General features: G+C 40.9%; 1 protein-coding gene across 10 annotated transcripts in view; it reads left to right on the top strand.

Moving 5' to 3' along the window:
* The window catches only part of TM2D1 (TM2 domain containing 1), a 28,565-nt gene extending 628 nt beyond the window's left edge, over positions 1-27,937 (top strand). Inside the window, exons 2-10 of one of the 10 annotated variants that reach the window (XR_012629807.1) lie at positions 883-956; positions 2,848-2,916; positions 3,142-3,250; positions 7,495-7,586; positions 11,003-11,076; positions 12,310-12,428; positions 18,496-18,661; positions 23,761-24,738; positions 25,166-27,937. Coding sequence is in view for 5 of the 10 variants with exons in the window: in XM_074875881.1 (XP_074731982.1) it covers positions 883-956; positions 2,848-2,916; positions 3,142-3,250; positions 7,495-7,586; positions 11,003-11,076; positions 12,310-12,420 (529 nt within the window). In the remaining 5 variants the exon portion in view is untranslated. The other 9 variants (XR_012629811.1, XR_012629808.1, XR_012629809.1 and 6 more) reach the window with 9 other exon arrangements.

A 27,937-nucleotide genomic window follows, 5' to 3' on the forward strand; every position in this document is an offset into this window, starting at 1 on the left:
GGGCTCAGCTAGAAGGAGCGGGAGGGGGCACGTCTGCAGCGGCCTGGGCTCAGTTCGGGGGTGGTACCGTGCCTGTGTGCGGGTTTGGGGTCTCTTTCCGATTTTCAAAGAGAAAATCCCATGGGATGAGAGACCCCTCTCCCCCAGCCCTCCACCTTATTTTTTGCAGGACACTCGAGTGAGACGCGGTGGCTTTGCACGGTGTTGAGTCCTGCTCCACAGTCCAGAGGAGCAGGGCGCAGGTGTTAGACTCTAGCTGCGAGGATCCTGACTCTCCCAAGGCGTGTCAGGCCTTCCCCAGGAAATGTTTGTTGATGGTCGCTGACAGTTATTGATGATCAAATGTGTCAGGAAAGCAAATCTTGGAAAAGTTAACTTAATCTCCTGCTTTACTTGGCCATGGGAGTTCAGACCTCTGGAAATTAGTTCCTGCTCAGTTTTTTTCCCGTCCAAATTCCTGGCATTTCAGATGATCATTTTTAGTTTTTCTTTGAATTTTGTACGTTACTGTATATTTAATCTTCGCAACCAAATGCCTCAATTTAAAGGTACTCTGATATTGAAATAAGGGAAGAAGACTAGATTAGGCGTGCTACCTTGTTGCCTTCAAATACAGGGCTGTGACTGATAAATATTGTAGTTCCTTAAGGTAGTGCTGACTACAGCACTAATTAAACGTGGAGCTTATGCGATATATTGGTGTATTAAATTGGATTAGCAGATTTGCTGTATGGTAATGTGCTGTTCCTATTTTGGGGGGATGGGTAGGAACTGACATCAAGGTGCATCTTAAATCCTCAGGGTTTAAAGAGGGTGGAATAAATTAGTGTTAAACCTGTTGTAGTGTTTGATATGAAGAACGTTTTCCTCAATTACCTGAACATATATGTGCGATGAGCCTAAAATAGACAATAGTACACAAGAACCAATGAATTGTACAAATCACACAGCATATGGTAAGGATTTCTAACTCATAACTTATATTGACAGTGACTATGCTTTCCAAGGAAGTGTTCAATTTATGCATTTGTGTATCTGCTAGATGAGCTTTATAAAACATGGGATTAGTAATATCATTAATATGAAAGCCTAAAACACTTGTGTGGATTGGATGCTTGTCTAAAAATGAATAAATATATTGTCTCTGATTGGTACATTTGTAAGTGAGGTTTCTGGTAAATCTCTTCAATGGTTGTTAGAGCCTCTAGGCTCTGTCCTGCACTACTGTGATTAAAACAAACCATTTCTGTCATAGTGATTTTGCATATACTTATTAGAAGAATTGACACATGATAGAACAGTCTTCAAAATCCTCTATTTTTGAAAAATTTTTTTAAGGAAACATGGTGCCTTCTATCATCACGATTTTTTGGTGCCATGAGGCTGTTTTGAAAGCACATTTATTTCGATGTTGAGTTCTGATGTACTTTGGAGTACAACAGAAAAATTCTTAAATTGATCACTTGGTTTACTACATGTCTTTAGGTTTTCTGATGTTTTCAGGCACTGAAATAAATGGTCTCTGTGTTAGCTAATAGCACAACAGTTTTGCTTTATGTACACTCATTTAAAATACATATGTGTGCTCATTGTCTTTCATATTTTGATTTCCATAAATGCTGGAGTATTTTCTTCACTGGGATGCTCAGGGATAGTGAAGGATACTTTTCAGAGACTGGATGAAAATACTATCCAAAATGGGTCCTTGTTTAAGTTATTCAGTCGTTTACATCATCTTTGACATTGTGTCCCTGATTATAAATGGTCAAGTCAGTGAGCAGAAAGAGTACACTACACATTTGACCAGGAGATAAGCTTCAGAGTGGAGAAAGTTGCTAAATTCATTAACATCTTGTATTCTATGTCTATACAACGTTTTTACACGCATAACAGTTTTTAGATTGTCCCTATGGTACTTGAGTCGCTTCCTTTTTCAGTATTACTGAAGTAATAAAAAGTTAATCTCCTGGATCATGCTTGAAGTTGTAGCATTTCTGAACATCTTTCTGGGATCCGTCACCCAAACAAACGGGTTTAATTCAAGGCATCCACATAGTCTCATTAAGTAGCAGGTTTGGAGTCTTACTGGCATGACACTGACAAGAGAAGTGTGGCCTTTCCTATATCAATATATTTTAACTCCTGTCGATTTCTTCTAACTAAAAGAAAACACTGCTTTCTTTGCTTAAAATTTTTACAAGAAAGAATATATTTTTTTTGTAATTGTCTTAAGTTAGGCACATTGATCATTAGCAGCCATGCAGGACTTTATAGCAGTTAAGTCCAGAGTTTTTTGGTTTTGGGTTTTTTTTTTTTTGGTCCCTATGCAATATGTATAGATACTAAAAAAAAAATATCCAAATCCTAGTCCTCTTGCCTGCTTGTATGATTGGAAAATCTGGAAAGAAATGTTGAACCTGGCTTGCAGTTTTGTTGGAATTAACCAACAGGACTCACATGTACTGAAAACTGATAGAAAGTGGGTAAAGAACTGAGATTTTTCCATTTGAAACAACAGACCAGCATTGGAGAGTGACTAATGCTCTGGTAATACATTGCAAACTTTTAGCAGATGTCACTTTCTGCTGTCATCGCCACTTTGGTTCTCATAAGAGTCAGGGCTTATCTTAAAATAATAGAATAATTTGGGTTGAAAGAGACCTCAGGAAGTCATGTAGTCCAGCCTCCTGCTCAAAGCAGCATTGGCACTGAATTCAGACCAGGTTGCTCAGAGCTTTGTGCAGTCAGATCTTGAAAACCTCCAAGGATGGTGATGGCACTAACTCTCTGGGCAACTTGTTCCAATATTTGACTGTTCTCATGATGAAAATGTTTTCTGTATGTCAGGTTCAGATTTCCCATTGACTGATATTGGAGCCAGAATGGAAATTACAGCAGAATTAGGGCAGCAATTAGGTTTGTATATTTTCCTTAATATGTAGCAAGGGAAAAATACAAATTAGTCATAGGACTGGCTTAGAAAAAATCATTTTTTAAAGAAGTATTATGCATGTATGTACTGTGCTTTGTATAAGACTCTTACACAATAGAACTTAATTTATTTCACTTGTGTCTTGTCAGAAAAACCCTACAATACCCAATCAGTTACTGCTTAATTTCAGATAATTTTTTTGTCCTCAGTTCAATGTCTGCCAGCACCAAACATTACTTGCAAAGATCACCTTGGCATAGAAAAAGTCTTTACGGGACATGAAGTTGGATTTTACAAGCCTATTGCATGTCGCAATGTGTAAGTACACTATTGGTTTTTGTAATAATTTATGTTTGTTTCACACTGATGTTTTTCTAAAATAGTATGATGTGTTGACAGAAAGGAAAAGAGAAGTAAGATAGAACCATACACATGTTGCCCAGTGCTTAGTCCTCTAATAAAGACTATAAGTCGTATAAGGATACACTATGCATGTTTATAAGTAAATCTGTCTCTGCCTTGGACACTTTCTTGTTTGTTTAGTTATGTTTGTGTCTTTGCTTTACCTTAGGATTTTACCTTTGCTTTACTTAGTGCTTTACCCTGGCAAAAATTTGCCCCAAATGCTAGGGCTACATTTCACGTATGCTTAAAATCAGCAGAGCTGCTGGAGGGAGCTGTCTGGGGACACCTCTCTCTCCCCTCCTCTGACATACCCCACCGTGTACTGAATCAGGGAACTGATCTGGGTTTGAACTAACTTGGATCAGTGCCCCAGTTTGAGTCACAGTACAGTCGCTTCAAGTGCTTGTGCCAGCACAAGGATGAGGACAACTCAAGGATAAAAGAGAGTGGAGAAAGGAGGGCTGGGCTGGCTGCTCTGTTCAGTGGCAGTGCTGGTTCATGCCAGTTTAAAGTGCGCCTGGAGCTGCAGCTTAAGTTGTAGTGGGCATGAATATTGGGGGAGTTTAAGTCTCTCTCCAGTTCACCAAAAAAATCCCTTTTAGAGGAACTGTTCTCTATTTTTAAACATCCTGTGTATGTAATCAAATCCTCTGTGTCTTTTAAGAGCCTGTTTCTGAAACGTGAAAATGATGGACCTAGTTTTCCTAAAGCACATTGTGAGCAATGGAGAGCTCTGGATACCAATAAATGTTCCAACTGGCCAGTGCTAATGATCAGCGAACACCTGTCAGTACCATTTGTTTCTCCTTTTTGTGGGATTCACGCAGGAGCCTTTTTCTTTTGTCCTACTGGAATCTTTGGAAATTAAAACTCCAGTGATATTCGCTGGGTATTCCTTATCACACTAGTGGGCAAATAACTCTGATGTGATACTTACTGCTCAATAATTTGCCTAACTCAGAAGTACAGCTCTGCCTCTTAGTTTCATAAATATTTTCTCTGTATTTAGTCTTCTCAACAGTCAAAGCTCAGCAAATTGAAGAAAACATATTATTACGTCTAATCAAATTTAAATGCTAGCAAACTAGACTTCAGTCACATTTTTGTCCAGAAACAATTGCGTTTCAGTCCCATCTGTGATGGGGACTGAGAATAAGATGAGCTATACTAGTTTAATAAGATTGCTTCCTCTTTGGAGGAGACAGTAATTTTTACATTTGGAGTTTTTTGTATAGGTATATTTTTGGTTTAATATATTTTCTAAAAACATTTTTTAAATGTAGTTTTTCTTTATTAATAAAAAAAACAAATCTATGTAGGCAGTAGAATACCATTCTTCTTATGATGTCCATTACTTGATCGTGACTGTTATTTATGGTGAAATGATCAATTGTTACTCTACCAAAAGAACTGGCTGTGGCTTTTCCAGTCTCATGACTGCTAGTATGGCTGAAGGGGAAGAGGACCCTCTGTGGGCTGGCTGAAAACTCCAGTAAAATACAACTCTGAATGTAAAAAGAGTTAACGCAAGCATGCCCTTGATAAAGCCCCAAAGGCAGGTGAAAATGGCAGCAAGATTAATATTGCCATCCTTCATATGTACACTTGATTAACAAATGGTCTAATCACTGATTGTTACATGAGCCTTTTATAAGGCATCGTGAATGTTACCCAAGTGTTCGAAACATTATTTTAAGCAGGAATCTCCAGCTTAAACATTACACCAACAGGCCTGCCCTTTCTACTGCTTTTTGGAGATTTTCCAGCATCTTATCTGAGTTTTGGTGGAAACTGTGGCTGTCTTCTGGCAGAAAAAACTGCACATCATTTAACCAGAAAATTGGTTTGAGAAGGCATCTTCCCATAGCAGGATTGTCCTAGCATGGGGACAGCAGGTTAATCTCTGTCCATAGCTTTTGTAAAGGACAAATCAGCAAGTTGTCCTTAGCCAAAACTGTAATTTAGCAACAGTTCAGATAACTGTACTGAGATCCAGTTATTTCAGAGCAAGACCAGGAGATGTTTGTGTAAGTGGATGGGTTCAAGTTCAGTTGCTCCTAGTATTAGTTCAAGGAAAAGCTTTGGTTTGGTTTTAATTTGACGTTTTGGAGATAGATATTTTTTGGCCAAGTTCTACAGTTCTCCAAATTGGCACTCTGTCATGTATTTTGCTTAATATGTGCAGGCCCTGGTTCTGCAGACTTGAAATGTCTGTTGTTCAAGTATTTCCATTCCAGGCAGGGAGTCCATAAAATGGTAGTGTGTGAAATTCATGGGGTTCAGTGTGGACAGGTGTTTGAGCAGTGCTAAGAGACCCTGAAAGAGCACAGAAGCCACTGTGACTCTATAACAGAACCTGGTATCAACTGGTGTGGAAGAACTGGAAGTTTTTAACATGGCAATTGGAAGAAACATGCAGAAAAATAAAGATTGGATGAGGCTGAGAAGCAAGAAAAAAATCAGAAGAGGAACTGAAAAGAAACTGCATCTTTTACCCAATTGTAGAAATTGCTTTAGATTTCTGGGATGTGTTATTCTCCTACTTGCTGGTTTAGTCTTTGGTGCATATTTTTATCTGAAAGAGTAGGCAAGACAAAGGAAATGCAGGAGTGAATGCAGCCTCGTTACAGGATTAAGATGTTTCTGCTTCTGATTTCTTCTGCCTGTCAGTTTGATGTTGACTAGGTTGCAGACTGTTCTGCTTTTAGAAGCATCTCAATGCATAGGCAAGTGCTCAGTTTATTACTAGTTTTGATCAGGAGCATCTCAACTCTGTTCCCACCTTTTATGTAAGAGCTCTTTTTATGCTTTAGTGTCCTTGTCGGGTTGTTGACACTTTGTAGGTGATAAACAATTTCCAACAGTTTACCTCAACTTTTAAATAAACCCATTAGTGTTCTTTACAGTGGAAACAAGACAGTTCTAAAGATGATGATTTATGTTGCATTAGGTTCCAGGAATGCCCAGTATGTTCTGTGTTGCTAATAAGTGCTAAGTAACAAATACTGAGGTAAGAGTCATAATTTAATCACTTAATGTTGCCATTAAGTTTTAAAGTCAGTAAATCTAGATAATAAGCAAAAAGGTAGATCTCTTTTTTGGCATTGAAAGTGCTTAATAAAGGTGCTTGGACCTTTCTCAGCTACTGTCTTTGTGAAACTCTCTGTTTTATTCAGCTGTCAACCAATGGGCTTATTAAATAATTGCTGGCACATAGTAGTGCACATATCGAAACAGTGAATTAATGAATATTTTTAAAGTTCTAATTACATTTGGGTTTGCTTTTCTTTTCAGAAGCTGTTTGCCGATGCAGCAAAGGATGCAAGTTCTAGCATCAATAGCTGTATGTTTCTAGCTTGTGTATTAGTGTAAAGTTCACATCAGCAGCGACTGAAAGTTACAGGTGGTTAGGTGGCCACATCACTCCAGCTGCTGGCAAGAATGGCGCCAATTAGTATAAATCTCAAGAAGTCTGTAGTACCTGTTTATTTTGTATGACTAACCATGAGATGCTTCACTTTAGAGTACCTCTCCACCCTGTACATCTTTGTACCGTCAACAGTTCTTCTCGTTTGTGAGCTTGTGCCATTTCGTACCTTTCGAGTGTAGTAAATGGATACATGACTTATCCTTTTTGTTGAATCCTTCCTGCAGCTCCTTCAGCTGGTGGCCATGGTTCATTTCTCCTTCAGATCTCATTGCAATTCCTGTCTCTGCTGACATCTCACCTGTCTATCCTGTTCCTCTCGATTTGACTGCGTGTGAGACTAATGCCTACAGACAGTATGCATACACCGCTTTGTAGGGTTGTCTCAGTAGGGCTGAACTGTTAGGAAGTACTCTGTGAAACTGGGAATGCATCAACAACTGAATTATGTCTTGACAAGAAATCATGATTTAGTTTCAGAATAATCTGTATTCTGCAAGAGTATACTTGAGTTGTAACAGCTGAGGTTGCTTTATGGAGGATGCCTACCCAGTTTGAAAGCTTAACATTATCAATTCTGTGTCCGTTAATTGAAGATAAATAACAAGTCTGTTGTGGTGGGTTTTTTTTAAACTGAAGCAGCAGGCAAATGAGTCACTACTTTAATTCTCAAAAGTATGAGTGAATATATTTTGCAGTCATTGTCTACATTACTTGCTTCTTTTGGCAGAAATGGATACTCCTACAAAGTGGCAGTGGCTCTGTCCTTATTTCTTGGATGGTTGGGAGCAGATAGATTTTATCTAGGCTATCCTGCATTAGGTAAGTTTATTTCTTATTTTTTCTTTGAGGTAAAGGTTGTTGTTATGACTCAGTTGTATGTGTATACTTATATTTTGAGTGATAAAGGCTGACAGTCATAGTTTTAATATTTACAACTAGAATCCTTACTTTATTGTCAGGTAAGATAAAATCCTGCATTGTACTCAGCCTGCTATTCTGTCGAAGCGAGTGGTGACAAATGGATATATAGTTGTCCAGCAGATAAAATCTTAATAAGCAAACATGATTATTGCTATTCATAGTTTTGCTTTATGTTTGCTTTGCATTGACGTTTACCACAGCATTCTTTGTGAGGCACTGACACAGAAGTGGTGTTGACTCATGTGCCAGCTACTTAAATGATGCTTGATTTTACCAGGAAAATAGCGGACAAACTTTACAGTAAACCTAGTGTTTTGGGACATGGAATTTATTCTGACAAATGCATGTCTTCAAGATAGCTCACAGCATTAATAACAGTTCTGCAGAAGCTGGGACATTTAATAAGACCTACCTCTGGTTAGTGTTTTTAGGACCTGATTCCCAGGGTGATGGTGCCGCTGGCTTTTAAATAATGGAAATACCTTAGTATGTTAGAACTGCTTTCACTGGCTTTGTTTCTGAGCTGGACAAAGAGAGTAAATGTAAGTCTAGATAGCATGGAGCAACAAACTGGAAAAAGCTATACATGTTGCTGTGACTTCAGCTAGGAATTTTGAGTTTCTGCCCATTAAATGCAAACCCTTGTTTTTTTAGTACCATTATCTGTCCTTATTGATAATCTTGTGTTAACATCTGTGTCTTTTTTTTTCCCCAAGATTCTATAATTAGCACTTATTTGTCCATCTGTTTCACAAAAAGATACATTTTTGGAAGCACGCAGTAAGGTGCGCCTTTTTGTTAGACCATTGGATTTGGATTAATAATTTGCAGTAATTATTGTGTAATATATTGTACTAATATAGATTTATAAATCCTCCATTCTCATATAGAAGATCTTTATGCCTCATGCTTGTTAACCCTACTGGAATGTACTGTAGCCCATAACCAAAGTTAAAAGACTTAAACTCTTCCAAAGTCAAGTTTTCAAGCTTTTGAAATAAAAGAAGACAAAAGCAAATAGGTAAAAGGAAAAAAAAGAATAAAAATCAGTACATCAGATTCCTTGACAGTGGTTGATTGGGGATTTTTTAGGTCATCCATGCCTTGGCAAAAAATGGTTAAGAAAGGTTAATAGCATTGAAATATTTTGCGCAAGCGTAATGAAGACTGTAAATGCTTTTTGGTTTATTTTTTTTCTTCTCTTTTGCTTAAAGAACACACAAATACAAACAAGCTATTGAATATGAAGAAATAGGGAAGGCAAGCTCTTCCTCTCCCACACACTGTGAACTAAACCATAAGTTATTACTGCGTAAGAGCACTATTTTTTCCCTCCATGCTTTAGAGCGGTTTATTTTCTCAGTGTGATCTGCTTGTGGGGAGGGAAGTGAGGAGAAAGAAAAAAATCGACTTTACCCTGCACTCCAGAAATACATTCCAGGTTCAGAAACAGTTCATCTACATCCAGTAACATAATGGAGCAGCCAGTTCCTCAGATGAACCAGCAATGGTAAGAGAACTGCTGGATTCCTAAAATGCCAACTGGCAGCAAGGTTCAGGACCGGAGAGTGAGAGGAGATGGTGTAAGGAGCATCACAAATAAATATCTTAAATGGTGATTCCACTCGATGTAGGTAATAGCAAAGTAAACTGTTCACCAGAGTTTGACATTATTTAATCATCTTAACTGTTGTTTCCTAAGGCTAGTGTTTCTTTAGCCAGCTGTTTCCCTTATGTTTTGTTACTGTACTGATACCCAGGCTAACTGCATCTGGCTGCTGCAAGTCTTGTGCATCAGCCACTGGGAACAAGTTGTTTTAAACAGTGATACACTTTGGGTTTTTGCACATTTAAGTGGCACCACAGTTGTAATATGCACATAGGCTTTTCTTCTAACCAGCTGAAAGACCATCCTGCTACTACTTTTCCATCTTCTTGGTCGTTAGGTATTTTTCCCTGTTCTCTCTGACTGCTGTGTTGTTCCATGGAGAGATTATAAACTGTCTCCCTGGAGTTTATAAATCAGGGTAGGTTCATCTTGTCAGCTACGGGAGCTATATCCAGACAGTGGGATGCTCTTCCCGCAGCGTGCACGCAGTTCCTCCCCCGCTCTCCTCCATATGCAGCCTCATCAACGGGGCATGGGGGAGAGGAGGTGGTATGTGGGACAAGATTGCTGCTTCTGAGCGGGGGCGGGGGGGGCGCGAAGGAGGAGACGGAGGTCAGGAGACCTTCAGGTATTTGACTGAGAGCGATCTCGTTCTTTGGGAAACAGCTGCATGGTTTTACTAGCAGGTATTAGCACAGCATGACTCGTGGCTGGGGGAAGAGGTGCTCTGGGATGCCACATTTGATGTTACCAGTGTGCTTCCCTCTTGCCTCAGCAGTGTGCTGGCCCCTGTAAGCACAGTGAGGATATGCTTTTTAGCAGGGAACTATGTTTTCCCTGTACAGCGTAGCCTACAACTGACTTAAATGCAACAGATGCACGTTCCCCTTCATACTGCCTGTGCCTGGGTAAAGAGACAAATGTCTTTACAATGAGTATCTCATTCTCAAAATAACCTAGACGTTTGCCTAGCTCAGCTGAAGTATTACTTACAGTATATATAGTACTCATTATATTAATTATACAAGAAACCACTGATATTAAAAAAAATTTTAAGACAGCCTCCTTCTTCTGAAGGCATTTTCCAAATGAAGTCTGCCTCGCATGGCAACTTCTAATGAAACATTTATCTGTTAGCTGCTATTCCCATATATTTTCTATGAATCTTTCATTTATTCATACAACCCCCCCCCATGTCTGAATACCAGTTAAAAAGAAGTGTTTATATATATGTATATATATCTTCAAAATATATTCCTATTTCAGCAAAAATATAAAAATAATACAAAGGATTGTTCTCCAAAGAAGCATGTTCTGAAAATCAAATCAGTATGTGCTGCAACTTATGAGATGGTAGAAAGTCTCTTTCTATTCATAAGTAAATTTTGCAGCTCAAGTTGGGATTTTTTTCTGTCAGAGAAAGGAAAATTTCCAGTAACTTGGTGATTAAGTTTTGCCTTTCCTTGTTTAAGCATATTTCTCTGTTAAAAAAAAAGAATAAATCGTTAATGTTTAAAATCTTTAAAGTATATTCAGCATGTAGAAATATGTGGTTTGGTTTTTTTCCCTGATAATTAAAGATCTTTAACTTTAGGTCTGTTTCTAGATATGTGTGTGTATTTTTTTTTTTTTTGCGGGATGGGGAGAGAGTTGGGATGTAATTGCCACCAGAAAGCTACAGTCAAATTTAATTTTCCTTTTTTAGGTTTGTTAAAGTTCTGCACTGTAGGATTTTGTGGAATTGGTAGCCTAATTGATTTCATACTTATTTCAATGCAGGTAAGTCAGGGTTTTCAAAACAAGATACAAATCTGTGACTGTTAAAGCTTTGATTTGATTGCTAATTCTTTGTTAGCATTTTAGCCTTAAGAACCATTGTGTATTGAAAAATAAAGGCATTTATTTTAGCTCTACAGATTGATGTTGTAGAATATGAATACAAAATATCAATATGTTGTTTGAATTAAAAATTAGATTAGCTATCTATAAATACTCATAACGAACAGCTTGGAAGTTGTAACACCATAAATTCATTTTATCAGAACCTATGAGCTCGTTATGTGACACACAGTGTTGGACTTTGCAGAGACATTCTGCTGTTCCTAGGATTCTGAAGTTCTGTGTTTGCATGTGCTTTATGCTGATAGAGCCCATCATCTGGGGTGTCCATGCGGTGTGCAGGAAAGAAGACATTGCCACTTTTTTTTTCTGCCTCTCCTCCAAATAGAAGTCCCACATCACCTGAGAGCTGTGACTGTAGGAGTCATGATGGTTAAATCCCCAGCTGGGGTGACATCTTGTGACATCACGAAATTACCAAATTGTCTTATTCTACAGTGCATCCATTTCACATGAACTGCAAATTGCCTGTGATGAACTTAAAATGCATTGTGGATATAGGAATTGTTTATAGGGGTTTATAGAAAAATATTTTAAAATTATGCATCTTTGTATATACGTCTTTTAAATTATATGCATTCTCAAATTTCTTTCTATGCTATTGCAGTGATCTTGCCTCAGATCACTTACAGATACAGTTGAGAGTATCTTTCATCTCTCCTTATTCATCTTACTGGTGACCCCACATCAATTTAGCATTTCCAGAACAAAAAAGCCATGATCTTCTCTCCATTCCTTACCTGTGCAGTATTTCAAAGACAGTTGTCATCAACCTAATTCTCTCCTGCCTACCCTCCTTTGTTCAAGAAAAGTGGTTTGGAGCCTACTCATTTGTTAGCCTGATTTTGTGACTCAAATCCTCATCGGCTTAACCTGGTACCAGCGCCTGGCTGTGTAATTCGGTTGATTAGAAGCCCTAGGGAAATGTTCCTTCTGAGACAGTGCTCGCTAAAATAGTTAAACTACAGCATAACTTCAAAATAAATCTAGTTTCTGTTTGACTAATTAAGCATGACTAATTTTATGATGAGAAAATTAGCGGTAATTGAGACATTAGCACAAAGTATATATTTCACTTCATATTGAAAAGTCGTGGTTCTTTTTCTCTTGTAGATCGTTGGACCTTCCGATGGCTCTAGTTACATTATAGATTACTATGGAGCGAGGCTTACACGGCTCACTATTACCAATGCAACGTTCAGGAAAATGCAGACCTATCCTTAACCCTGGCAGTAAGTGTCACCAATGCATAGGTGCATTTTCTTTTTCCAGATGGATCCAGTCGTCCACTGAAATTGCTGATGACTTATTAATTACACTTCATCAGAACTGAATATTAGATGTACACTGAACAGAGATGATAAAATATGAAAATTCCTGAAGTGAATGAGTTTACCTCAGAGGAGCCAAGTTTCTTTGCGACTGCTCTATTTCTGTGAGCACATAGTTTGTTGCCAAGTTGTACCATTTGTAAAATGTGCAGACTTTTGCAATTTCCACTGATGTTCTGTGTCTGTAAGTATAATTTAGAGTGTTACAGAGAGGTGGAGAAAGAGTTGTTCAGCACAACTATGCTGATCTTTAGTCCATTGAAACTGATGAGAGTTTTAGCATGGATGGGCCAGGATTACACTCGGGGTCTGTTTTCATAACTATGTGTGGCAGTTTGTAAATGAACTTAAATATCCCAAACCACAGAAACTGCCTGCCTTTCTATCCTGTTAGTTAAAATCCGGATGGCTCTAAATCTCATGCTGTGTACCCCGTGAAATTCTATTAATTGAAATAATTATTTCTCTAAAGCTTAAAGACAGATTTTGGCCAAGTTGCAAAATTTGGTCAGTCCTGATCAACAGTAGAAATATGGATGCATAAAAATTAGAACCGTAGATGACACATCACAAAAAAGGAGGGTGGATGTTGGGGTGCCCTGAGGTTAGGAAATAATCGTTCTGCTAATTTTGATTTATTTTTTTCCCTCCCTTGGAACCATCCATAGTGAAATGCATACCTTCCTTTTCTGAAAAGAAATTGCTGCATGTGTTTTACAGCTACAGAATGTCAAAAAAGTGAATTCTTTGTACTAATAAAGCCCTTCAAGTTTTTATTTTAGATCAGTTGCGTTTCAGTCCTTCAAAGTTGTTTGACCAAAGTCTTTAGGACAACCAACATTTATGTAGATGTTCCTTTAGAGAAAAGCATATACACAGAGAGACAGAAAACATGTCAACAGAATCTTCATGTTATTTGACCAATTTTAAACATTCCCTTCATCTTCTAATGAAAACCGGCGGTAACTGAATGAGAAGTCCATGTGATACAAACTTTAGTGTCGATTGTTTTCAGAAATTTAGGCTATTCTTTTTTCAGATGAAACTTTCAAAACGTTATTAATGTGTCCACAAATGTTATTTTTAAGGCAATTACAAAAAATGAGATTCTAAATTGATTTTTAAAAGTGCAATTAGTGGGTTTTAGTCTCTTTTAAACCTACATTAAGACTGCTGCATGGAAAGTTCTGCAAAGAAATCCTGTTTTTTTCCAAATCAGCGTAACCTGACATACCACGTAATGAGAATAAAACTCAAGGAGTACTTTGTGCTTAACATTAATTCTTTCCTTCATGCAAGAAAGATGTAGTTTTGGAACACTTGCTAACGTGCATTTTACTTGTGGGTTCAAAGAGACAAGAACACTCTGTTAGCTTCGTTCACTTGCCTGATATTTGTTGCCTCTCCCTTTTGTCTCTCGTTCACTGAATGCTCTTTGTGCATGTCAGTTTTGTTTCCTGAAATACTTTTAAAAACAGACAGGAAGTGAACAGAAAATAAACGTTTGAATCAAATAAAATCTTATGGCTAAGATCATCCTGTGACTTGTCTGCTTTTTGGTTTTTAACCCTGAAACTGATAGTGTAGCTGTGAAAATAGGAAGATATCGTGGATATTATAATAAAAAATAGCCTTGGGCAACTCATCACACAGGATTTCATTCTAAAATGTATTTCCATGTGTACTAGTAGCTGAGGGCTTGACTTAATGATTTCAGCAGTCCATCTTGTGCTTCATTATCTGTAAAAGAGCTATTTTGTGTGAATCAGATGAAAACATGATTAGTTATGAGGTCCATCAGATAGTCTGTTAATCCCAGAAACCAAGTAGCCAGCAGAGAGAAAGATTTGTTACTCCAAGTTACAGTGTTTCTGTAGAAACAGAAGATGTGTGTCAACCCGTGTAGGAAATAAAAAACTGCTGTGGGATTCTTTCATCCTGGTGCTCTCTGGTTTGTGATACCAGTGCGTGCTCTTGTCAGGACTGCACTGCTTTGTCAGAGCAGTCAGAATGAAGCCACAGGTGACCAGACAGAGCAGTTTTCCAAGCTTTAGCAAAATTTTATTTCTGTTCCCTTTAAATGGTGTATTCTGCTTGCTCCTCTGTCTTTTTACTAACAACTTTCCACTTATTTTACAACCCTCTCTTTTGTCTGTAAAGCCTTTTAGAAATTAGTGCCACAGATGACGTAACCTTTGGAACTTGGATACTGTTGGAATTACGGTCCATATCTGAACACCCATCTCTGCATTTCTATATGCCTGTTTAGTTGCCTTAGCTGAAGTTTAGAGAGGGTTAACTGAGTAAGCAGATAGTGCTGCAGGGCCAGTAGAGCGTTAGTGAGGTCTTTGTTTTCATCTTGTAATTGTCAGATATGGCATGTTTACCATAAGGGCTGTGAAAAGTGTGATGCAAGATGTAAAGCTGTCCCACTGTGTTAATAATAAATTGGCTACAGTAATATTTATCAGAATGTCTGTCCTATGATGTTTTTCTGTGTTGCCGCCTGCTTTAGCTTTCTCCTGTCAATCAAGTTGTCCATCCTAGTGTTTCTGTAGTTCTGATTGCTCTGACTGCACTGGAATAATCTTGTTGCTGGATTGTTTTCCTGAAAACAGTTGCAAAGCAATAAAAATAATTAGACAATGTACTATGGCATCCTCCTGCCGCATTCCCAGATAAAATGATATGTGCTGGCCTTGCAGATATTCCGGAATCCTTTCAACATTCCAACAAGACAGAGAAGTATTATTCTGTATCTGTAAAAATAAAGAACATAAAAAGTAAAGGCCAGAGTTTAAAAAAAGAATTTAAAGTGCCTAGCCTTCAAAAACCTGAATAAAGCTATTCACTGAAGATGCTGCAGATCCATGCCAGAGTTAAATCCAAATCTTCCCTAAGTACCGGTGCAGTTCACTCATTGCAAAAATGACTCCTTATACCTGTACTTTCTTTTTTTTCCTTTTTTTTTTTTTTTTTTTTTAATGTCCATTTTTGGCTTTTCTGCAGTTTGCTTAACCATGATGTGAAAGAGCAACAGCTGGTAGAAACATTCAGCTTTGGGCACTTTGCAATCACTCGCACAGTGCAAAAGTGGTTGTACTTAGGTATTCCTACCGTAGTAGTAAATTACTCTGGATTGTATTTGTTCAGTTACGTCAACCTGTGCATCTTTCACTTGTGTTTAGAGCTTGTTTTCCAAAAGAGCAGATTTAGAGATATTTTAGAACAAACTCTCTGACTAGTTATTCCTCCTGCGATTTAAATCACAACTGTGCTGTGGCAACTTCCTGTGACAGTATTTTGTTATCCTAACTGTTTCCCTCTCCACCACCACCCACCACTTATTACATGAAGATATCACTTCTGCTTTCAGGACCTGATAACACCTTAAATGTTAGGTTTTATTATGTTTACAAAGACGTATTACTGTACGTCTGCCAGTAAAACTTCTCAGCTCCACAGGAAGGTCTTTGTGTTTGAAATGCTCCGTTAGAATTCTTTTGGAGAACATCTGTTGTCACCCCATCAAGAATTGTTTCCTTTGTTCCTCAAGAGTATATTCAGTTATATTTGCTTACACAGCTATGTCTATTCAGTCTTCTCGCATCTCTTTTCGGTGTTGGGTTTTTTTATTTTTAGATTCATTAGGTGTTTAGTCCGTTTCTGTGCTGAGAACCATTCCTGTTGCTTGCTCTGCAGTTTTCAAACCTGTTTCCTCCAGAAAATGATGCTGAATACAATAAGGTTGGGTGCTTAAGCACCCAGCTGGGGAAATGCCAAAGGCAAGATTCTGCAAGCAACCATACGTTTCCATTGCCTCATAGGACTGTCACTAATTGTGTGATTGCCTACTACTTCACTAATATATCATACAGTCTTTCAAACTCAAGTGTCATCTCATCCCTAACTGCTTTGCCATTTTCGTTATTATAAATGGTTGCTATATGGCTTCTTTAAAAAAATGCATCATTTTAATTCATTTAAATCATGCTTTTTAACCAGATACTATGTTCTGGGTTCAGCCTGCATCAGAGTCTGCCAAGAGATGAAATACAAGAGATTATTCTGTTTGCATCTTCTGCCTGAAACTGAGGAGAAAAAATAGCTTAACTTTAGGCATATGCTTAAGTGTTTTGCTAGACTGAAATTTGATCAAGACTCTTCCCACTTTCTTCCTCTCAATCCATCTGTGTTACCCAGAGAACCTTTCTAATCTCTGTGAATTATAAGAGAAAATTGCATTCTGTATGGAAACCTTAGCACTGACAGTGTAAATGGCTCTGTGACATCCTATGTGTTGCAACTTCTTTTTTTCACCTCAGAGCTGCTTTTCGTTGACTTTTCTTCATATATCAGCTCTGTTTGTTCATGTGTCCGCTACCTTTGGCCATCCTGCCACAAGTCCTCAAGTGCCTCTAGGAGGAGTTGGACTCTTCAGAGCTGACTCAAGTATGTGGAAATGTCACAGCATCAGATCCGGGAATCTTTTATATATCTGAAGCAAAGACACATTGGGGAGCCGTAGATGTCAATGAGAGGAGGCTGTAGGCTTCAGTTTCTGCAGAAAGTATGTCTGAAACTTAAAACCGTGTTGTCTCTTTGCCTTCTGCTTCCTGAAGGTGGAGCCAAACCCCCTATCAGATCTCCAAATCTTCTGAAGTTGTTCTTTATCGTACAGCAAAGACTTTGCACTCCAGTATTTTTCCCTGCACAACAGAGAAAACTGGAAAGTGGATGTGGGGATTTTGTCTGGCCAAGATGCATTTTGCACTATGTTCACTATCTAGACCTTTGCTACAGCAAAGGAAAAGAAATTAAATATAAGAATAAAAAAGGCAGTCTCAATGCTGTTTGCACGGTGTGGTGAAGATCTAGTTCCATAAACTCCCAACAAAATATAATGTTTAAAAAATACTGCTTGTCTCAAATACAAACTCCTTGCTTTTCCCAGGATTTCTAATTCTTACTCTTCATGCTTCATTATAATCTCGAACATACTCATGCTGCGATAATTCTCCATTATACATTTGAATGGCTGCTTTCAAGACTGCAGTGCTCTCTCCGAGAAGCACAGTCCTCAGGCTCTGCAGATGCATATGACACAGCAGAATTTTAGGCAGTATAAAAATTATAAAGATCAGTTTCCATTACTGTAATTAATATATAAATCCTATCTTTAAGAGGCTTAGAACAGGCCTATTTAACCTTGGTTTGAGCTGAGGCTTGGTCCAAGTCTGATAAGTTGAACACCAAATTCTTTTTTTTTTTTTTTTTTCTTTTCTCTGCAGCATCGTAAGTTAGTGGGGAGCAGGGCGGGGAGGGAGAAGGGATCCAGCACATCCCCCACGCTCTGTCTCTGACAGGGTGGGGGCTGTAATTGGACAATATACCTGTCCCCAACCAACAGCGAGGCTAAATGAGCTGTACGTTTTGTTCCATTGGAAAAACACCATTTCTCCCCTTGGAACCTGTGGCTGTTTCTCTCACACAGCTGTACTCCAGAGCAGGTGTGTGAGGCGGCTCGGAGGCAACTAGAAGCGCTTGGGTAAACCATCAGATCCTACGCTCTTTGGAGGGCTGTAGCAGTAATTCCCATCTTTTATGTCATTTGCACCACCTCGATGAAAGCGAAGGTGTTGGCTGCCCTGGTGCTTCCCCTTCGGGTAGCTGAGGTGCCTGGAGCTGCCTCCAGCTGCTTTTCAGGTCGAAGCATTCAAAGCTGGGAAAGAAGTTGGCAGCACTGTATGCAGAGGTTGGGGATATCCTGCTCCATTGCTTAAACATGCCAGACTCTTAGCTGTAGGCCAGAGAGCAGCTTTGATATGGATAGCCATTACTTGCTCAAAAGAAAGCCTGGCACAGCATTTTCCATGTCATGAACCTGTTCTGCGGTGGGTGCTTTGCCCCCTAGTCAGTAGAGCCGTAGGAATGAATTTATTAATGTATTCTGTTTCCTTTTACACAGAGTCTTCTTCAAAGTTCCTTGGATTTACTGTGGGGAAAACATGGCAAGAACATGTAAGAGGAGATCACTGCCTGCAAAGAACTGACGGAGTGTTCACCTTGAGCCAGATGAGACTGCCCACTGCATGGATTGTTTTGGCAGAGGCAGAAGCCTGGGGAATGCAGAGGTGGGGGGTAATTTTAGGGCTTTCATTCCATGCTCCCATTGATTATAACACTATTAAGAGGATGGCGCATGCAACTTTTAAGTTATTTTGTTAACTAAGTGTAAGCAATGGATGTGTCATGCTAACAAACATAATTGCTGGTGTGTCTAATACAGTATGTAAGTACAGTATAGTGAATTTAAAAGGTTGTGGTAATCTAAGAATGTTAAAAGGAAAATGTGTGCCTGGGGGGGTGTGGGGGTTGGGGAGAAAAACGACTTACTTGACATTCACTGTCTTCCTCCCAGCTCCTTTGCTAAAGTAGGAACAGAATCGGAACAAAAAAATGTTTGTTTTACAGCTGTACCAAGTTACGGCGTGGACTCGTGCTCCCCCCCTCCTCTCCCACTTGCATCAAGTACATCCTGTACTTTTGGCAACATGTTGACTGGATATTTAAAAGCTGTGAACTGTTCTGAAAGTTTCACATACTGGGTTATGGGCCATGTGTGTTTGATCAAAATTCAATTACTGCACTGTACCATGCTTGGAAACCTATCATCCCAAGTTATGAAGTATGACGAAATAGGCTAATCTAATTGGTTCAGTATGGGAGCAGTATCAACCAAGCTTGTTATGATAAATAGCTTCCTGTGTTAAAGGTTCTCTAGAGCTTAAGTATCTTGGCTCACCTCCCTCTACAAAATAAGAATAGTGTTCCCTGGGAACAGTTACATCACTGTCCCTCTCCTACATTCACAATTAAAGGTTTGTGGATTTTTTTTCATCTTGCTATTCCTTGAATAGATAAACCGTAGCCATCAACCCCGTTCCCATCTCCTTCCCCTTTCCACAGGTTAGGTTGTTACCGTCACTCTGCCTGTTCTGTTTCAGGGCTAGGTAAGGCAAGCTTGACCGGGGTGCCAAAGCCCACCCTGGGCCGTGTGCTGGTGTGTCAGTACATGTGACATGTCTGTTTGTATGCAGAGTTGGAATTTTTGATGTTAAATTAAACGTGGAAGCACTTTAATCTTCCTAAGCATCTAATAAAAGAACTTTTGTATAGTGAATTTCATACCTATGGATGTGCTATTATCTTCTTGAAAGTGGAATTTTAGTTCATCAGTAGTTAAATGCAAATCCAGTGTGCAAGTGCTGGATTATGACTAGGGAAGGACTATGGTCTAAGCCTGGATTTGTAGTCACTAAATTTGTCACTAAGACAGTGAGCTGTCTCCCATGAGATGATACTGGCTTCGCGATTTTATCTGGTCCATCTTTGGCAAGAAGTACTTAGCTTGGATTTTGATGTCACAGTAATAGACAGTGTCAAGGGGGGAAAAAAAAAAAACAAACATGGAAAAGTGGCTCCTTATGCTCTGGCGATTCAATTTTTTCCTTTCTTGAACCACACCCCCACGTGCCTCCTAACTCAGAAATCCCCTCCAGGCAAAATAATTGTGTGATCATCATTTTGCAAAGACATAATGTAGGCCTGATATTGCAAGGCCCTTTAACATCGGTGAAATTTCTCCCAAGAATAAAGTTATTCACTTACTTAAGGGCTGGTAGAATGAGTCCTTATGTAAGTGAGTCTTCTTATTAGCCCCAAGACTGCCTAATACCTGGATTAAGCCTGTATGGTGATTAATGCCTATTTACTATATCTGTTATCCCACTGCATTTTGCTCTTCAGCCTTGATTAAGCCCTTTGCTTTACCATTTAAAATGTCCTGCTTAACCTTCTGCTTACAAACGTACACAGTGCTGAGGTCTGCATTTTTAACTAGAACAAGTTCTACCATAAATAATAGCATTTAATTTTAAAGTGCAACAGCTACAGTCACCACTTGATTAAATGACAAAGAACAGCAATAGCAAACTGGGGAACATAGAGTTTTTCACAACAAATGTCTACGTCCACGTAAGAGAAAAAATATACCTTCCTGCTGCTGATTAGCACTTTCTGTGCAGTTCTTTATTTTACATGTTTATAGAAAAATACTACCAAAAGAGCCTAAGCAGTGACTCTCTGCGACTTCCCCAAATATCTTTTGAAGGAGATAAACTAGATTAATCTCTCTTTATAAAGTTCCCACAAGAAAGCTCACAGACACAGTAGCTTTACCTTCAAAAATAGAATGTGACTGTAGGCACTTATGCTAATCTCTTTTTTGGCAAATCAGCTTTTTTGTATTGAATCTTGCTTGATTGAATAGCACTGGAGCTGCCAGAGTAAATGCTATTATCAATGTACAGTAATTAAGGAAATAGTCCTTGTCACTCCAACAGTGTCCAGGCAGTGCCTCTGTAATAAAGTTAAATGATAAAGAAACCTCTTCAAGGTGTAGATACTGGACTGGGGGAGCTCTTGACGTGCAGTAAAATAATGCAGTGTAGAATTACAGGTGACGGGGAAAAGTATAAATGCCCGTGGAACTCATGCTAAATGCATGTTTGATGCTAAATGTCTAAATAGATGCTCAGCACTAAAACACATAATCGTTTAATTTGTCATGTAATTTCCTGACTCAGGGCAGTTGAGCATCTCCCAGTCTCCACCCTTAAAAAATGTGTGTGAGGGAGAGGAGGGGGGAGACCCTTCCATCATTCAGCAACTTCAAAGATCTTTTCCCCCTTCAGGCAGCAGCCTGCACAAATGATAAACCTTGCTTTAAGATCAGCAGAGCCGGGCTCTGCCAAATCCATTTGGGGAGAGAATTTCAGTAAAAAGGACTTGTCATTCCTTCCCCCGCCCTTCCGTTTCACTTGAAACTTTCCAGCCTAGCAGTACTCCGGTGGATCGCAATTGTTCCTGCAGCACCCGAAGAGAGAGATTCCCCAAGGAGAGACAGAGAAAAAAAACCTTTGGACAGCTTCTGTATTACAACCTTATCGCACGCACCAAGGAATGTAAAATGGAGTAAAGTAGGGTAACTCTCAGATACCAGAAATGCTGCTTAATAAACAGAGAACCCTGTTCTGTGCTGCCGGCGGTTTCTCGATGCGTCTCAGCTGCAGCCCCACGTAGAGATCATTGCAGTGAACTGCTCTGGCCCAAGACATGCTGAGGTCTGCATTTGATAGCAAAGATCTTTTTGTCCAGCGAAGGTACATGCAGAAGATATGTTGTTTAATGGGCAATAAATAACAAGGGAAGGTATTTAATCAAGTGTGCCGGGAAATACTGCTCACGTAAAAATACACACATTTCAGAAGATACAGCTTGGGAAGCGAATGCTCCAAGGGATGTGAGGGAAAGGCGAAAGAGACCACAGTGAGGCTCCTAAATTTCATCCCACTACTTGTAAGACACATGCAGAAGGATTCTGGCCCCTATACTGCTTTTCCCCAGCATTATCTAAACTCCGTGCAATAATTTTCATATTTCATAAATCCGGCAGTTTTGCTTGGGTGTACGTTACTGAGGATTTTAGCATTCCCTGCAACACTCCGTTTTAATGCATTGATATTCTAAAGGCTGGGCATCATAACCTCTCCATTAAATCTTTGACACAATGAAGTGTCTTCTAAATAAAATAAATCAGAGGGATCGATCCAGTGAACTTCAGGGTGCACCTTTTCAATTATTTTTTAAAGGTGGAAGTGTTTTTTGCATATTGAGCGCTGGATTTGTGGGACTGGGAGGGAGGGGAGTCACGTCTTGAGAGTGGGCCTGAGCTCCACTCCAGCAGGAGCTCACCGAAATGCTCAGAGGCGAGCGAGCACGCCAGCCGTTCCCCTGCTTCCAGCATGACTCTGAACTTGGCTTTGCTGGATCTGGGCCTCTTTTCTGTTGTGTGTAAAACATTAATGTTCTATATATTGTTCCAAAGGATTTGTTTTTTTTACATACCCCTCATTCGACCTTCAGAACTGTCCGCTTGAATCTGAGCAGAAGTGCTCTGGTCAGAATTAAAAAAAAATTATAGCCCAGGCAGCGGGTTTTTTAATTGAGGCATGCCAAATACCAAAGGCAGATGCTTTTTCATTCTGTAGCTCCTGGATACGCAGTCTACTTTTCGGTTTCAAGGACAAAGGAAACACTTATCCAATTAGATGAGGCATGAGATTGTGACATACGGGCTCTTTCCTTAAATAAAAAAATGTTGGAAAAAGATATTTGACCCTAAGTCAATAAGTGCTATTAAAATAATGAATACTCCATAAATCCAACCATATATACAGCCCGTGTTCAGAGCCGCACTGTTTTTGTCACTGAGAAGGCTGCAAGACCGCCCAGGATAAAGCCCCACACAACTCACTTGTCCAAATCACATTTTGAAGGCCTTACTTTTAAAACAGGATATACAAAAGTGTAAGCCAATTAAACTGCAAGGCAGACTTCTGCTATCTTCTCCCATTTGACATCTCTATCGAGTCAGCTCCGATGGTATCAAACATGATCTGGTTGTCAGAACAGCTGAATTTCCCCCACACGCTCAGCAAAGACGAGGGAATCTCTTGCTCCTCCATCTCACAGATGATTTTTTTAATAGGAATGTGGCTTGCCCAAGGTAATGTGGCTTTTGTCTGCTATCGGGAGGAAACGGTTAATGCTTTATACACGTCGCACCTGAATCTTGAGCGTCCTAGAAGCACACTTGAATTTCTGCACGAGGAGCACCACACGTCTTTGTCGGAAGCTGGAAGCATCGGGGTCTGCATCGTTTTGCTCCCTATATCTGGAGATGGGGGCAATAGTTAAACTTCAAAATAATTACAGCTCTTCTGTTTCCAGCCTCAGAGCTGTGATGTGTTTACTTTAGTCTTAACAGTTTACCAGGCAGCTGGAACTGTTGACTGATAATTGCTGCGAGTTTCTGATCATCTAGAAGAGTGAAGAGCCTCCTCCGTCCTCCACCTATTGTTCGTACAGTTTGCTTTGCTGAAATTATTGAAATTAGTGTTATCAACACTGCATGGAGGACTTGAGTCTCAGGTGCTGGGAATTAACATTGCCTGTTTAATTACATCAGTTTACAATCTGATCTGCTATCTGTCCTTTTTCATATAGTGTTGCTTAAAGCGAAATTGCCGTTTCTCATCAAACTGGGTATGGGGCTGAGTGATACTGGAACAAATGGAAGTGACTGGAAAAATTGCTCTTGTTCTCCCAGCCAGGTCCAGCTGCCATTTTGATTTCTCTCCACCTTGGTGACTGTCTCTGGACCTTTGCAGCATTCATCCTGCCATACGCTATTGCGGAGTCATTAGTTATGTATGACACCTAATGAAGCCCCAAACCATGGTGTTCTCGGTGACAATTCAGGATGCCTGGAAACTTCGGTGATTCTGGCCAAGCAGCAGCACTCCTTGAACCCTTCCTGGCCCCAGCTGCAGCACAGATCGGGCTGGGAGCTGCATCTGCGCCTGTTGGTGAGGCCCCAGCGAAGGACAGTGGCAGCACCGCCGCACTGGGAGCACCGATGCCAATCCCCACCGGTGGGAACCCCCCAGAGACACGGGGGGCAGCAGGAGGGAGCCTTCACCGGGCTCCAGGAGATGCAGATGATGTGACGAGGCCTCCCACCTCGTCCGCAAGAGCAGCAGCGTGTCAGAGCGCCACATCCTGGTGTCCGAAGCAACACACGGCGCTGCTGTTCCTCCTGCTGCCCGCAGAGCCGGTAGCACCTGAACTGCTGCAGAGCCTCCCCTGGGCCCCTCTCTCCCGGACCCCAAAGGTCGTTGAAACAAGCGCTGCCTGGGAGCTGGGGACGATGGCGTGGCTTGACTTTAGGCTCTACTGCCTTAGGCCAGCTCAGCACTCTCACCGACGAGCTAAAACCTCGTGTAATCACATTACTATTGCTCCCATTGCTTTTAAGAGAGCTTTTACAGAACTCTTTATTTCTGCAGTTTGCAGGCCCATAAAAACCATCCAGAATACAGTGAGGTGAGGAAAAAACACCATGAATTTTCATCACGTTGGTATTTCTGGCACAATTTACATCGTGACTATGTGCCTGATGAGGAGGAGCAATAAATACCCTCTGCAAAGCTCATATTGCGATGGATGAGAGAGGAAACAGCGACCCGAAAGGTGTCACATTCTGGAAACCTGACCTGGAAAGAAGGATCCACAATTAACGAGATGGGTAAGGGAGTCTCTGGGTCTTAGCAAAGCCCTTTGATTATCATAAAAAGAAAGCGGGTGCCAAACAGTTTTAAAGCATTCCACGTATTATCGATGATTTCTCTGTTGATAGGAAGAATTCAAAGGGGCACTATCAGCATTCTGGGCAGAGAAGAAGCAGATCTATAGCATGGCTCTCAATAAATACCTTGCTGCAGTAAACTTCTTTAGCACTTTGCAATTCACATCTGATCTCTGCTGACCTTTTTTTTTCCTCCTAATTAAACCTTTAGCTTGCAAATGAGCCATTTCCTACATCAAACTGGTATATGGCAAAGGAGGAAATTCTACCCGCGATTTATAGGAGTTGCTGGTGACCTAACTGTCTATCACAACCTTTTCTAATTGATCTCTCTTTGAATTAAATTTGACCAATTACTTTCTCCTAGGTGAACAAAGATGAGACTGTCCTTAAAAGCTGTTGTGCCGCTGGCAGCGAACAAAGCCAGGTGCACGTAGTGGATGGAAGATAACAATCCATTTTGTGCATGTAGGGAGAAAGATGAAGGCCAACTGCCTCCAGCACCCAAAACCTCTGGTTATCTCAACCAGCTGTTTTCCCAGAGGGGTGTTTGTTTGAAGAACCTGGTTTTGAAGGGGTGTGCATGGAGATGGCTTAGACTGCTGCCCTTGCAAGCTCTTCCACGCAGAGGGAATGCAAAGTCCACTGTCACTCCCACCCTGGTTTTGGAGCTGGATGACCAAACCAGCCTCTTCCAGGTTGCTCATGACCATGGCCCTCTTCCAACACAGCCTTTAAAGTCCCTTTCCAGTGTGCAATCCAAGAAGAAATCCCCCAAATCATGAACCAGCCATGCCTCCACTGCTCTGTCTCATGATGAGAACTTACAAAGGGAATGAAATATCTGAGATGGGCGTAATAGTGTGATGCTGAACTGCTGACCTCAAGAGTTCAAGCATATTCCTGGCTGCACTATATAGTGCTTTGTGTGTCCAGATGAATCCCTTACCCTTCCCTGTAGCCAAACCATGGCAGTTTGGCTGGGGCAGCATCCCATGGCAGCAGGGAAGGACTCTTGGCTTGACCAGACAGCAAAAAGCCAGAGCTGCACCAGCCGACAGCAACAGAAAGGGAGTTAAATCAGTCCGGTCCATTAAAAAGTCATGAGTCTCACCTGAAAATCCTTTACAGAAGTATATTTTATCTGATTTTTCCTCATCTCCTGTCTCCAGAATGTGCATTTTCAAACCTTGCTTCTACAGCTGAAACGATGAGAAATTTTCTTTCCTTCAGTAGGAAGCCAGGAGGTTCCTGTCCACCCAGAACTGCCCACACCGCTGCAGCTTCACAAATATCATCAGGCTGCAAGATTTTGCTCTGCTGTTGTCCCCCTGCCTACCCCACAGCAAGGGCAGTCAGCGTTTCCAACACCATCAGGTGCAAATGCCACCACAGGCAGCAGCTCTCACCCTGCAGCACAGGCTCTACCACCGAAGCACCCCGATGCTGTGTCCTCCATGGGTGGCACAGGCAACTGTCAGCTGGGAGGAGAGGTCTCCATCACTCACCCTCTGCCTCTTGAGAAGAAAGAACTGCCCTACCGTACTTTCTCCTTTGTATCAGACAATAACTGAGATAATTTCAGCCCTTTCCTCCCCATGCTGCAGGGAATAGACTGGTTTGGGTTGGAAGGGACCTTAAAGACCATCCAGTTCCAAGCCCCTGCCCCGGGCAGGGACACCTTCCTGTCCAACTTGGCCTTGAACACTTATGGGAGTGTTCAATGGAATGGGAGACCTTGCTTGCTTTCCTACCCCGCATGCAGGGTGACCCTTTTGAAATCTCACTGGGAAAATGCTCTTCCTCTCCAGGAGCATTGGACATCATGTTGGATGTTGCCATTCAGCTGTGCCCACCAGTGCTGTGAGCAGGGGCCAAGCAACTGCGCTTCCAAACTTCCCTTGGAAAGAAAACAAAAAACCACCCTAAACACCTGCCAAATAGTGTAAAAACATTATTTAGAATAAGAAAAACTTCCCCAAACCCCAATTCTGGGGCTGTAAAGGTGGGGTATCACAGCCCAGTGACATGCACTCTCAACTGGGGAAGCATCCCAGCTAAGAAAATGCTGGGAAGATGCTGGGAAAATGGCTTTTCCTTCATCCAGGTGGGTTGTGGGAACGCTCCAGTGTGGGGCGTTGAGGGAAGAGGGGACCTTTCAGAAGATTTACATGTGGGATCTTTGTATTGTCCCTCCTGTCCTTTTTTAATAAGGAAAATCAACCCATTTCCCTGGATGGAGAAACTGAGGTTGCTTGGGACCCCTGGAGATGGGACAAAGGGGATTGGTGGGTTCCTAAATAATTTTTTTTCTATATTTATTTAGAAAAAACATTTATTAAATAAATGTTTCCTAAATAAATAACGGCTGTGTGCCCCAGTGGGGTGTTCCTCAAGCCACAAACCTCCCCGCTGGTGTGCCCTTGGTGTCACTGTCTGGGCTGACAAGTGCCCTGTGCCCCCCGGCCGATCCCCGCAGTGTTTCTCATCCTGCGTCCCCACTGTTCCTTGCACGAGCCCTGTCGGCAGCCTCCTCGGTTCAGAAGGTTAAAAGTTATTAACTGAAAATCAATCGAAATAAAAAGAGTCCCATCTGCCGCAGTACACAACTCACTCCCCCCCCGACAGCCTTCCCCGCACTGCAGGAAAAGGAGCCGCAGCGCCCAGCCATGGCTGCGCAGCGCCCGGCCAGCCCGGATCTCATTAAATATTAAAGCTTTGGAGGCAAAATGGCCAGTGACAAATAGCTGGATGTGGAGCAAACAAACAGCGTCATTCCTCACACGGCTGTCCCGGTGCCGGGGTTGCCAAGCGCCGCCGCGCCGGCACACACCGTACCGTGCGCGCGGGGATGGCGGCGAGAAAAGTTTGCCAAGCTGCCGCCAGCCACGTGAGCAAACTTGGGAGATGAATATTCCTCTCCTTCCATCAGCTCCTTTCAAGAAGATTGGAAAAGAAGAAAGAAAAGGAAGAGGAAAAAAACCCCCTAAACCCAAAACCCCGGCAATATCCAGCAAAAGGACAAAATAATGAGAAAGCGATGAATCATGGTGCTTTTCTGTACACTGTACAAAGGGCCTTGCTTGCCCCGGGAGCCACCGGAGCAGTGTGCGTTGGCTGAAATAAAAAGTATCCTTGA

The sequence above is a fragment of the Strix uralensis genome, chromosome 8, assembly GCF_047716275.1.
Source record: "Strix uralensis isolate ZFMK-TIS-50842 chromosome 8, bStrUra1, whole genome shotgun sequence".
In the NCBI taxonomy this organism is placed as follows: Eukaryota; Metazoa; Chordata; class Aves; order Strigiformes; family Strigidae; genus Strix; species Strix uralensis.